Here is a 14,086-nt window from a genome sequence, read left to right on the forward strand (position 1 = left end):
GTCTTGGGGATCATCAAGATGTTTTCTGGCAAAAATGAGACAAGTCTTATGTTATGCAGTGGTTTTCGTCTTGAAACTCTGCCATGCAGACCATTTTTGCCCAGTCTCTTTCTTATGGTGGAGTCATGAACACTGACCTTAACTGAGGAAAGTGAGGCCTGCAGTTCTTTGGATGTTGTTGTGAGGTCTTTTGTGACCTGTCTTGGTGTAATTTTGGTCGGCAGGCCTGCTGAGCAAAAAGAACATTAAGGCTCGTCTCATTTTTGCTAGAAAACATCTTGATGATCCCCAAGACTTTTGGGAAAATACTCTGTGGTGTGTGTCCCATTACATCTGGCTTAAAAGTAACACTGCATTTCAGAAAAAGAACATCATACCAACAGTAAAATGTGGTGGTGGTAGTGTGATGGTCTGGGGCTGTTTTGCTGCTTCAGGACCTGGAAGACTTGCTGTGATAAATGGAACCATGAATTCTGCTGTCTACCAAAAACTCCTGAAGGAGAATGTCCGGCCATCTGTTCGTGACCTCAAGCTGAAGCGAACTTGGGTTCTGCAGCAGGACAATGATCCAAAACACACCAGCAAGTCCAACTCTGAATGGCTGAAGAAGAACAAAATGAAGACTTTGAAGTGGCCTAGTCAAAGTCCTGATCTGAATCCTATTGAGATGCTGTGGCATGACCTTAAAAAGGCAGTTCATGCTCGAAAACCCTCCAATGTGGCTGAATTACAACAATTCTGCAAAGATGAGTGGGCCAAAATTCCTCCACAGCACTGTAAAAGACTCATTGCAAGTTATCGCAAACGCTTGATTGCAGTTGTTGCTGCTAAGGGTGGAGCAACCAGTTATTAGGTTTAGGGTGCAATCACTTTTTCACACAGGGCCATGTAGGTTTGGATTTTGTTTTCCCTTAATAATAACAACCTTCATTTAAAAACTGCATTTTGTGTTTACTTGTGTTATCTTTGAAATATTTAAGTGTGACAAAGATGCAAAAAAATAAGAAATCAGGAAGGGGGCAAACACTTTCACACCACTGTATTTGTTTTATTTGAAGAAATAACGAGTGAGAGAGCAAAAAAAACCTTCCCACAGGCATTTCAAAACCAGTTTGTCGCCGATGTTCCGAGACCGTGGCGATTATTAAACAAAGCGCAGAGCATCTTTTGAGCAGGTCAACAAGGGGGATGTGGGGATTTAAATGATCTGAAGAAAATCTTTCTTTTTTGCAAGAAAGAAAGTTTGTGAAGATGTTTGTTTGAAACTCTATGGGCAAAGATTAGAAAAAATGAACATTTTTAGGAATATGGTTTGATGTGTTGCTCACATGGAAAAAATCATATTGGCAAAATAGAATATAAATCTAAAAGAGTCTAGAATATTATGAGATGCTTGACTGCTGCTTGGCACTGCTTGGGGAGCCGATAGAATTGATTTGAAAATATTTATATTTAATCAGGGCAGTTCTTGATTATGGTTGCACAGTACTGTATCTGGATCAGCTGCGTGTACATCCCTAAAAAGGTTAGGCAGAATTCAAATTCAATTCAAATTCAATTCAAATTAATTTTGCTTATGTGAACACTAGTCTACAGTATGTACATATATTTACTGACGGGTCTAAAAACCCTGGTAAAACCAGTTGTGCATTTTATGTTTAAGTGAAGGTGACAAAGAGAACAACTGACCACACAGCAGTATATTCAGTTGAAATGATGGAAATTTCATTCGTTCTGCAGTGGACAGAGGAAATCAAACCTCTGCGAATTATATGTTCAGACTCAAGTGCAGCCCTGGTTAGTCTCAAGCATACTCCTTCAAAATGCAGACAGAATATTCTTTATGAAATATTGTAATATTTATAGAGTTACAACATTCTTATATCCTTATTATCAGTCCGGTGTCTTGCAGATAGCCGTTTTAGGCCCATGTTTAATCTCTTTACGTTCCAGTTCATTCCTTAATAACTGTCTTTCAGTATGCATGTTTGGGACAAACAAAAATGACATGATCCACAGTCGCTGTTTGATTGCAGATATTGCAGTTTCCGCTCGGATGCTCTCTGATGAGGAGTCTAATCTTACTAATCAGACGCTCTTCTTTTCGACTTTTCCCATGTGACCTTGCCACTGCGTCTTAATTTTGTTCCAAATGAAAGATTTGGTGTTAGTCTACTTGATTTGCTTTTAATCCATTTTTGGCAAGTTGATCTACTGTTTCATTCCCTCAAACGCCTACATGAGCAGCTAGCCATAAAAACTGTACATGAATTTCTAACCTAATAATTCTGTACAGTTGGTGGCAAAAATGCTCTGCCTGGTTATAATTTGAAGAAGAAGAAGAAGAAGGGTTGCAAGAGGAGCGAATCTTTGGCGGATCAGCATAAACTGTACTAGCCCAGGTGGGTTTGCTGCTGAGGATATGGAATGGATGGAATCCAGGAGAATGAGACAGACAAAGGCTTTGAGAGACAAGCTAGAGCGAGAAGTTGGTCGGATGGGAGTGAGGGGCACAGGGGTAACCACAAGAAGAAATCAAGAACTAGTCGTGATGATAGGCAGATGCAAGTGGGTCAATTACAAGTAAACGAGTGGAAAATAGTGATCGAATTTAATCAGGATGGAGGGCACTATCACCCGATCAAACTTATCAAAGCGATAGAGGAAGAGATTGGTAAAATCAAGTTCGCTAGATTTATGAATAACAAACAAGTGCTGATACATGCATCAAACAAACAACAACAGGCTAAGATCCACAGGATGGCGGCGCTGAAAGGGGAAAGAATAAAGGCTCATATTCCAGGAGCAATGGCAAAGTTGAGAGGAGTAATCTCAGGAGTCCCTTTGAATATGTCAATTGAAGATGTAAAAAATGAAATTCAGGGAGGCAAAGTCATTGATGCCACAAGGCAAGAGCAATAGGGATGGCTCACTGAAGGAAACCCTTTCGGTAGTGGTGCAATTTGAGAATACCCCCCCTAAATCAGTGCAAATGGGCTACATGAACTACAACGTGAGGGAATACATCCCCATAAGTGCCAAAGAATGGGGCACGCAGCTCAGCGGTGCAAAGGAAAGATAAAATGTGCTAGGTGTTGAGGTGAGCACGAGTTCGGAAAATCTGGAAAAGATGCAAAAGGGTCAATGCTGTAATTGTGGAGGCGAGCACAGTGCTGTATTTGGAGGCTGTGAAGTACAGTAGGAAGCCAGAGAAGTGCAGAGGGTTAAGATAATGAACAAAGTATCATATGCGGAAGCACTAAAGAAAGTAAGGGGGTCAGGAACTAACAAAACAACAATTCTAGTGGAAATGCCCATGAAAGTGGCATTAACACACCAGAAAACAATGCACAAACCCACAGACAGCCTCTCTGACACCACCGCCAGAGAGTCCAGCTCCACCCCCACAACGTCACTGGCCTTACGGATCAGTTTGTTGAGCCTGTTAGCGTCCGCTACCCTCAGCCTGCTGCCCCAGCATGCAACAGCATACAGGATAGCACTGGCCACCACACACTCATAAAACATCCTCAGCATTGTCCGGCAGATGTTGAAGGACCTCAGCCTCCTCAGGAAATAGAGGCGGCTCTAAGAACAAACAAGAGTGTGTGGGAATTGGTGTTTGTATCCCGGAGTTCCAAATATCGGTCCCCAAAAGGCTGTCTGACCAGCTATCAGTGTATACAGCAGAGACAGTGGCAGCCATTGTTGGTTTGCAGTGGGTTGAAGAGGTCAGACCTGATAGGGTGGTGGTATGTTCACATTCAACAGCTGTCCTTAAAAGCGTACAGTCAACATGAAATAACTGTTCCAATACCACTTGGCAGAGGAGAAGGAAAAGCAGTGATTGAGAAGAAAGGAAAGGACATGTGGCAGAAAAAGTGGGATGAAGACAGAAACAGAAGGACGTATCACAAAATACAAAAGTCAGTCATAGCGAAGTGCTATACAGGAAGGAACAGAAGGGAGGAAATCATCACAGCAAGACTTAAGACTGTGGAAACTGTGGTGTTAAAGAAAATATTGAACATATTTTATTCCACTGTACCATGTATGAAGCAGGAAGATTGCATGATAAAGTCAAAGAGGCTGGAGGGGAATGGGATCTGGTTGGGATACTGGAAACAGAAGAAGGAGTCGCCAGGATGGCACTTTTCTCCTTTTTACACAACACTGGGTTGGTGGGGTGGGCGGGATATAAGAAATAGGGTGAAATGATGTGATGTTACACACTCCTGTACAGTAGGTGGCGGTATGTACCTTCAAGCTGTTTGCGATCCGCCATTAAGAAGAAGAAGAAGCAGCAGCAGCAGACGAAGAAGAAGGCGGCTCGCAGACTGAACGGGACAGCAATGCAGCGAGACAAAACTAGCAACACCGGCGGGGCTGAAAAGTAAGAATATAGCTATTTACAATTTTACTTATAAGACACTTTTTCATCAATTTAAATACATTGGGTCATATAGCTCGTAATTTAACGTAAATGTCTTAATATCGAGTGAAATGTCTCTCCAGGCCCGACCGGGAGGCCGCCATAATGTCGAAATACTACGATGGAGTTGAATTTCCTTTCTGTGACGAGTTCTCCAAATATGAAAAAATGGCAAAAATAGGACAAGGGACCTTTGGGTGAGTAGTACACAGAGGTTTTATCGTGTGAGTGTATCTGAATGCGGTTTGTGTGGCTAACGTTAGCTGTGCTGATAGCTAACTTTAATCACAAGGAATATAATGTTTACTACAAGAGAACAAGTAAACATTGAAGAGTTTGTTTTTCTCCGTGTGGTCAAAATTAGTTTTAAGACCAGATCCGTTATATGTTAAGGAGACTCTAGCTTACATAGACACGCACCCTAGTTTTAACCTGTTGAAATAGATGCTACCTCGTGGATTGTATATTAATGTAGTTAATAGAAGGACGTAGTAGTCTGTACTCACTCGTGTTGGGTGACCCATTCGGGTCACTGGTGCCCCCATGTTCGAAAAAACGCAGCAAAAGTGACCCCTAAGGTGCACTTCCAGTGGAGAAAACATGATACAGGGTCATATACCGCACCGCAGACAGCTGGTGCCCTTTAAAAAAAAGAAAAATATATATATAATAATCATACTAATAATGTTTCCCAGTCCGCCACTGGTGTAAGTGGAAATAATGTTACAAAAGTATTTACAATACTCCTATAATAAAGAGCCAAGTGGAAATGAGCATAATATGTTTAGCTAGAAATGATTTACCAATATAGATTATACTTAGAACCAAGGTTTCTTCCTTTTTGTAAGTGTTCAAAATCCAGCAAAGTGAAAGTGCTTTATTTGTAGCTGTGTGTGTATGTGTGTATATGTATGTGTGTGTATATGTATGTGTGCGTATATGTATGTGTATGTGTGTATATATATATATATACTCTCTTCACAGGGAGGTGTTCAAAGCAAAACACAGACAGACCGGGAAGAAGGTCGCGCTGAAAAAAGTTTTGATGGAAAATGAGAAAGAAGGGGTAAGAGGCCATTGAGAGTCTAACTGGTAACAGTTGCATCGTGAGCAATTGTTGATGTGGACACAGCATGAGTGGTTTTTCCATATGACAGAAAAGGCACATTAAAGTAAATAATTCCAGTTTATTACAAGTTTTGTCTTTTGTCTATTTTTGAATTGACTGAGATCTGGAAACAATCCACTAAAAGAAGTCACTAAAAAGTCAGATGGAGCAAGAAACATTAGCAATTAAGACAATCAGACAGGTTGTAAACAAACCAACACGTTAGCTGGCAGCTAAATAGTAATTGTATTTAGAAGGTGAGTTGTGAAATTATTCAGCTACTGGTCTGTTGCAAACATCCATCACAGTTTACAGGCTTCCATGTTGCTGCTCTGGCTGCATACATCTTTGTATTGACAAAATGCTTAATTCATACTAGTGCATCATTGTTTCCAGACATTATACAAGTTTCCTCTGGCTGCTTTGTTTCAGTTCCCAATCACAGCTCTGAGAGAGATCAAGATCCTGCAGCTGCTCAAACATGAGAATGTGGTCAATCTGATTGAGATCTGCAGAACCAAAGGTTGGTGTCACAATTTTATTTGACATTAGCCTGATTTGAAGCTGCTAAGTAGCTAGCTGTTCACAGTCGAGACCAGCTCTGCTGTGAAGAGTACAAGAAGCGCCGTTACATAAACAGGGGCTTTTTATTTCTTTTCTGTGGCAGCAAACACAACACACTACCGTACAGTAACTATTATACTGCAACCTGAGCTCATCTTCACACTGACTGAAGTAACGTAAGGGAAAGGCTCACTTTCACAACACCACCGCTGGTTACCCACAAGGCCACCTTCCTTAAAGGGGAAGGCTCGGCCGGTAACGCAGGTGCAGTTAGCTTTTGTTAACACCCCCACCCCACCCCACCCCCAGAGTTTTTGTGGATACTTTGTGTCTTCTCTCCGCCACTCGCTATTTTCTCTCTTCCTCCACTTTGTAATCCATGCTGTTCAATCACACCTACGACGCTCGGACCTTCTCTGATCTCACACAGCGGTAGTGCGCTGTGCGACAGTAAATCATCCGTGCGAAACACAGTGAATAGATCATTTTTAGTAATCGAGTTACTCAAGGAATCATTTCAACCCTATCTACAGCAATGTATCATATTCTATAAGACCATCATATGTTTACACTGTTTGAGAATTTACGGTATGTTATTTAAAATGTGAATATCGAGATATATATATTGTATATCGTAGCATAGCATAAAAATAGTTATTTATAAGCCATACATCACCCAGCCCTACAGTATAAAATAACTGACAAAAACAGTTAATTATTTATAAGCGAGTTAAGTGGCCATTGTAACAGTAATATGTTGGTGATGTAAGTTAAAAAAACCCCAAAACCTTTGTTTTAAAAATCAGGTAATTTAAAAATATGAAAATGTCAACATTAGTATGAAACGGATACATTACATACCTGTTCTGCTCTGCCCAGAGATTCAGATTGACAATAAATATGACATAGATTCTCTGATGCCAGGCAGTATCCAAATGAGTCTCTCGTACCGAACCGTGACTTTTGTGTACCGTTACACCCCTAGTTGGTACATGTTTTCATCCTTCCCCCCCCTTCTCATTGTTCTTGAAGCTACTCAGTTCAACAGATACAAAGGCAGCATCTACCTGGTGTTTGACTTCTGTGAGCACGACCTGGCCGGCCTGCTGAGCAATGCCAATGTAAAGTTCACCCTGGCAGAGATCAAGAAGGTTATGCAGATGCTGCTCAACGGATTGTACTACATCCACAGAAACAAGGTAAGGCATTGAAAAAAATGACCATCCACTGGTTCTTTTGACCGATTTTAAGATCTAAAACAGAAATATATAAATAATAATAACTTTATTTATAGAGCACTTATCAAAACAAAGTACAAAGTGCTTCACAGAGAGAGAAATAAAATACTAAAGAATAATATAGATAAAATCTAAAATACACAAAAACAATAAAATAAACAGCCAGTTCAGGTAAAATCAGGATATGCTTTCTGATAAAAATGTGTTTTGAGAAGAGACTTAAACGAGCCAGGCCATGAAGAGCCTTAAAAGTAATCAATAAGATCTTAAAGTCAATCCTAAAACGAACAGGGAGCCGATGTAAAGGGGCTCAAACAGGTGTGATGTGGTCGTACCTCTTGGTCCTGGTTAAAAGCAGAGCAGCTGAGTTCTGTACAGTCTGCAGTCGTTTCAGAGTTTTCTGATTAAGACGAGTGAACAGGCTGTTACAATAATCGAGGCGTGAGGAGATAAAAGCATGCACAGTTTCTGCATCATTAAGATTTAAAATAGATCGGATTTTGCAATGTTTCTGAGGTGATAAAAACATAATTGGACAAGCTTAGTGATATGTTGCTCAAAACATAAATTGCTATCAAACAGGACACCAAGATTTCTTACAACAGGTTTGAAATGTGTGACAGGTAGCCAGTAGATGGCAGTATTTGTTTAGTGATGTGTTGGGGCCCAATAACAAGGATTTCAGTTTTATTTGAGTTGAACTGTGGAAAATGTACCGACATCCAGTTTTTTATGTCAGACAGGCAGTCCTGCAGAGAACTCCGCATACTAAGATCAGTGGGCTTGACAGGGAGGTACAACTGAGTGTCATCTGCATGTCTGCGGATGACATCACCCAAGGGAGCATATATAAGGAGAACAGTATTTGTCCCAGTATGTAAAATACCTTTTTATATGGAGAGCTGAGCAACTGGCAGGTCTCTGGTGATGAGGAAAGCTCACACTGGACAGGTCACAATGTTGGCATCCTAAATAAAACCAGTTTCCTTTTAGTTAAAGCTCATATCTGGGAGATCATGAATAACAGAATTATTATACTTCTGCAGCCCACCAGGAAGCTACTTGTACCATAAAGGAGCTCTTGTATTTGATATGTTTGTTTTCTGAAAGTAGACCAATAAGATGTGAATAGGTGAGGTAAATAAAATAAAGTTTTTAAACCTGAAGAATATTTGATCTTATCACAGTTTAAACCCCAAGAAATAAAATCTCATTTGTTATTTATTAATCTCATTGTTACAATGTCTTGTGGTCTTAATCATAATGTTGCCCTGTCTTGGATCAGATCCTTCACAGAGACATGAAAGCAGCCAACGTGCTCATTACCAGAGACGGTGTCCTGAAGCTGGCTGACTTTGGTTTGGCTCGAGCCTTCAGCCTGGCTAAAAACAGCCAGGGGAACCGCTACACCAACCGCGTGGTCACACTCTGGTACAGACCTCCAGAGCTGCTGCTGGGTAAGAGACAACCATAAAACTCAACACAACGCACAGAAGCAGCAATATGCATATGCACTCCTTCGTCTTACTGTTACTGCCATAAATGGATGCAGTGTAATTCACTGATTTGTATTGGCTAGGTCCTGCAACAGCCTTTACACAGGGCTGCAGCTATTTATAGTGCCTGCTGTGTCAATTCATTAATTCATCACACCTGTAAACCATCATTGGCAGTGATACTGTATCCTTCACTAGCCAGGTTTCCAACCAAATGTATCCCAAAGTTTGAGAAAATCAGCAAAAGGAAGTGCGAATGAATACTTGTTTCCATCCACTATCATAATGCGATATTTAGGAGTTGGCAGTAGGTGGCGCCAATTCTTCAGTCGGGTGCCATTAAACCATTGCAGGAGAGGGTGCAGCAAGGTGACGTAGTTAAGAGTGCCTGTCAAACCTCAAACAGTGAAAAACAATGTAGAAATCTGAAGTTCCTGAGATTACAGTGTCCTCTTTGCTCCACACAGATCTGATGTTTTAGTCAGCCGCTATTCTTCGTCTCTACAGAGAAGTGGAAGATTCAGTGGACGTTACAGTCCCATGCATCATGAACATCATTATTTATTTGAGAAGTCTGTTTCCATTAAAGGTACCTTGTGGAGTCTTCTTGTAAATCAAGTTTCTGTTTTAAATTCAGTGTTTTTCACCAAAACCTTCCTCATAAAATTATTGCAAATCAGATTTTTGTGCAAGTTTCAAACTTGCATTGTTCACATCCATGTTTCCTTGCTAGCAGTCTCCTCCTTCACTGCCTTTGCTGGCACATCTACAGCCACCTGTTGCTCAGTGGAATAGTGTGAAACCATTGTCACGAAACAGGGACCGACTTGCTAAAACTCACCACAGGATACCTTTTTTAAATTTTGATACAGTCCTGAAGAAAGCTTGCATTATTTAATTATCTATTTATTTGTTTATTTTTTGGGAAGGTGAGCGAGACTACGGCCCCCCCATTGACCTATGGGGAGGAGGCTGCATCATGGCAGAGATGTGGACCAGAAGTCCCATAATGCAAGGCAACACTGAGCAGCACCAGCTCACTCTCATCAGCCAGCTTTGTGGCTCCATCACTGCTGAGGTAAGATGACATCATGACGAGCACATCGGTTTAGACTGAAGTTGTATTACTTGGTGACATGTCTGCTATGTCAACTAAATCCTGAACCTTTTTCTCTTTCGATCAGGTGTGGCCGAGCGTGGATAAGAAGTATGAGCTTTACCAGAAAATGGAGCTGCCTAAAGGCCAAAAGAGGAAAGTGAAGGATCGGCTCAAAGCCTATGTCAAAGACCCGTATGCCCTGGATCTGATAGATAAACTCCTGGTCTTGGACCCGGCACAGCGCATTGACAGCGACGACGCGCTCAACCACGACTTCTTCTGGTCCGACCCCATGCCTTCAGACCTGAAGAACATGCTCTCCACCCACAACACCTCCATGTTTGAATATCTGGCCCCGCCCAGACGGAGAGGCCACATGCCACAGCAGCAGCCCAATCAGAACAGAAACCCAGCCACCACCAGTCAGACGGAGTTTGATCGAGTGTTTTAGTGGTTAAAGAAGTTAATGGACAAGTAGCTTACTTGGTTGGGCTTGTTGTTTAGTAACAAGTGACTTTATTTCCCAGCCGGCCTAATGTTGAAGAAGGCTACACATTCCTTTTTTTTTTTTTTTGTTGTTGTTGTTGTATGAGGTTTCGCAGACATTACCTGGAGATCTCTGCAGTTTTTTATATGATCATTGTTCTGTGTGAGTTTACAGCAGAGGATGCAGCTTATTTGGTTTGACCAGGGACAGGACTGTAATGTTCAAAGTTATGCAGAGCCCTTTGCAAGCCACGTTTTTATGTTCTGGCTTTTTTCCAGCTGATAATGAAGAGACAGCTGTTCAACTCTATAGACATGGCTTGGGTATGTTCACGTGGTCACTTAAACAAAACCAAGTTTTTGAGTGAGTCTGGCATATTCACCCTTTTTAAAAAGATAATTGTTTTAAAAGTAGCTGTCTCTTTAAGGCTGTGCAGTATTTTGAGGTTATTTATAATAAGAAAGTGAGAATCTTTTATTTAAACCATTTTACAAGGACACCACCCACATTTCTGAACACATGTCCAAAAGTGACATACCCAAAATAAAATGGTTACTTTCCCTGAATTGATCTGACTTTGTGTGATCGTGGTATTTCCTGGGGATTACACTCAAACACTGAAAATGTACCCTTTGTGTGAGCTGGTGTTCCTGTGTCTTTGTTTAAAAAACCATGAAGTTTAACAGCAGCCTGGGCTTTGTCTGCTCACTCTAGAAACTCTAGGGAGCTCGAACAACAAGACTCACTGAAGCTTGTTTCAGAGTTGGTTATATCTGGGTAGATTTCCATTTGGACACTCAAAACGACCCCTTTCAACTAAATGATACTAGGGTTGGAAAGATATTACAAGGTGCTTTACAGATACATTTCAAGACTTAAAAAAAGGTTTACCTGGACGTGTACAAGATATGCTATTACACTGAAGTAACTGCATACACTCAGTGTTTATTTATTTTTAGGTTTCTTGTCAGCTCTTCCTGAGATGTTAAAATATATCATTATTATGAAAAAATGGCTCTAAAGTGTCTTTAAAATATGCCCTGAATGTGACATGCAGTGTAAAAGCACTCTGAGTGGTGTGAAGACTAGAAAGGCGTTAAACAGTCCATTTGCCATTTATCTTCAACATTAAAATGCTGCTTTTTACTTTTAATTTGTTACTGCTGATGCATAAATCATAAAGAAGAATATAACTCTGACAGGGTCCGCTCTGCCATTGGGGGGGGGGTACTGTCTATAAATGTTAATCTACCTCATGAACCTTTTTTTAATGTAAACTACATATCCAGACTTTTATATTTCAGCCATGTAGATAAAACATGCAGACTTATGACCAAGGATATGACGCATTGATGAACTGCCTCCAGTAGGTGGCAGCATCATATTACTATTTTTAGGCTTTCCACTGAACCCTTGACAATCTTCATTACTCTAGCTTTAGCAATAACGAAACATAAAGAACCTTCTACCCATGTCTCTTCCCTGTTTGCTGGAATGGCAAATGTTAAACACATTTTTAGGTTCCTGTGCTTGTCCCCATTGAAGAACTATTGTGCTTTTTTGGAGGTTACAACTGTAACCCTATCTGAGTGTTCTAATTCAAACCTACTAAATGGGCTTCATGTAGAACTTTCTGAGGGTCCCGGTAAGAACCTTCTGTTGATTTTAAAGCTGGATTCATCAGTGTTTGACCACAAGGACTCCATACCAAGCCGATAATCTATCTAAAGGTACTCTGACTTTGTATAAACTCAGGGTGCATAAATCTCACCTTTGTGTCGAGTTTGTTTTTGAGTGTGTAGCGTGCTCATCATTGCCATTGTGGCCATAGACTGTATATAAGCTTGTGGCTGCTGGGGAAGCCACTACAACTCACCAGCCATCAAGCACCAGTACCCGTGGGGGTTTTCCGCCCTCTGCTCTCTGGTAGGAGCCATGGCGCACCACAATGAGGCCAGACGCCACACTAGAAAACTTACTTGGACAGTCTACTTAAGGTGGAATTTAAGCTTTATCTGAAGTGTTTTTAAACAATATTTTTCTGGTTTTACAAGAGAAAAGAGTTCAAGGATGAAGACAAACTGCTCCACCTCCATTGAAGAGCCGCTTTTCTATGGGACCTTCCGGGACGGGCTCCCACGCAGTGGATGAGACAGCGGGGCTGCATGTGCGTCCTTATGCGCATGCACTGGATACAGACAAAAAGGGGACTCACTTAGTAAAACTCCACAGTGTACCTTTAACCCTCCTTTTATGTTGAAAAAAATTTATATCCATTATGTTGTTAGTCAAATTGACCCACACTAAGTGCACTCACAAAAGGGCAAATAATCACTTCAAATCAGTAACATTTTATTATGGCTTTTCAAAGAATTCAGACATCAAATGTAAGATCATTTGATATATATACACTATATTTAACAGCTATTTAATAAATTTTCCCTTTCTCAAACAATGGCATTGTTCTATTAACATAATGAAGGAATTTTCAGTTTCTCTAAATAGGCCTACATTTTCTTATTTTGTAAAGGTAAATAAGACTTGCACTCACTGTAAATATGGTTTCATCATTTTTCCCCTCACTTTTTTAATATTGCCCACATGATGAGCACAATGTGAGTGTGTGCTTCCTGCATATGTATTTCCTGCACTATACACACATGGTGCTGTTGTTACTGTCGTATTGAGGATGGCAGACGCTAGAATTATGCTGCTGCAAAGATACAGTACACAAAAACATCTATGTATACCTGCACAGAGAACCGTAGGTTGGTAGAGGTCGCAGATAGAGGTAGCTGGTAGAGCGGCTGGCTATTATTCGTGGTGGTTTGATTCTCTGTGTCATCATAGGGTTGATGGTTTGATCCCCAGCTCCTCCTGTCCACATGTTGAAGTACACTTGAGCAAGATACCGAAACCCATATTGCTCTCAGTGTATGTGTGGGGGGAAAAGCTATAGCTTTGGACAAAAGCGTCTGCCAAGTGAATGGAATGAAATATTTATTTTTCTTTTAGCTTCGGTTTGGTCTCCACCAGAAAAAATATCTGGCTCTTTAGCTGTTGAATGATTTGAGAGGAACTGCAGAGTCAGGTGGTAATTCTCTGTGGTTTCGTCACTACAAGCGACCCCTACTACATTACAGATAGTCATTTGATCCATTCTGATTATAAAAATATTGATTATAGCCACTTAAAAAAAATTCTGCAAGTGAAACAGCAAATAATGCATTTCATTCCATGAATGCTTCATGACTCAGAATATGTAGCAAGAAGTTTTAGGTTGGTTCATAATTTGTAATTATGATCATGTCATTTTACATAATTATGTGTGGTCTCGGCAATTATACTCTTGAAATAGTTCATTCCAATGTTATGTTCTAGCTCATATGAAAAAAGACTTTTATGTCAGAGTTCAAATCCTTTCCTTTGGGTTGACTGCATCGTTAATCTGAAAAACCCCACTAAAAAGGTATTTGTGGAAATCTTGTTTTTTTCCCATCTTTCGAAGAATCATAAATCACCAAAATAATTCTTCTGAAATCGGTAGTGTGAAGTAAAACTTTCTTAATATATGGAGTTTGCTCTTTCAAATAAGTTTTTCAAGAAATGTTGGTGGAAAAGGGCTAAGTGTTCTAAGCAGAACTTTGTGTGCTATACATGTA

The 14,086-nt window shown here is 40.5% G+C and overlaps 1 protein-coding gene across 1 annotated transcript; it reads left to right on the forward strand.

Moving 5' to 3' along the window:
• Positions 1-4,233: 4,233 nt before the first annotated feature.
• On the forward strand, positions 4,234-10,994 carry cdk9 (cyclin-dependent kinase 9 (CDC2-related kinase)). The gene is made up of 8 exons (XM_044174408.1): positions 4,234-4,393; positions 4,516-4,629; positions 5,417-5,498; positions 5,973-6,063; positions 7,137-7,303; positions 8,628-8,799; positions 9,768-9,916; positions 10,023-10,994. The coding sequence occupies exons 1-8, from the start codon at positions 4,353-4,355 to the stop codon at positions 10,386-10,388; spliced, it is 1,182 nt and encodes a 393-aa protein (XP_044030343.1). The 5' UTR covers positions 4,234-4,352; the 3' UTR covers positions 10,389-10,994.
• The last annotated feature ends 3,092 nt before the right edge of the window (positions 10,995-14,086 follow it).

The sequence above is a fragment of the Siniperca chuatsi genome, linkage group LG18 (genome assembly GCF_020085105.1).
Source record: "Siniperca chuatsi isolate FFG_IHB_CAS linkage group LG18, ASM2008510v1, whole genome shotgun sequence".
Lineage (NCBI taxonomy): Eukaryota > Metazoa > Chordata > Actinopteri > Centrarchiformes > Sinipercidae > Siniperca > Siniperca chuatsi.

Bases quoted from the DNA above. Each gene is read 5' to 3' on its own strand.
- cdk9 (XM_044174408.1), top strand. From the start codon at position 4,353: ATGCAGCGAGACAAAACTAGCAACACCGGCGGGGCTGAAAA. The intron at 4,630-5,416 runs GTGAGTAGTACA...CTCTCTTCACAG, and splicing joins ATAGGACAAGGGACCTTTGG to GGAGGTGTTCAAAGCAAAAC. The intron at 6,064-7,136 runs GTTGGTGTCACA...TTGTTCTTGAAG, and splicing joins TGAGATCTGCAGAACCAAAG to CTACTCAGTTCAACAGATAC.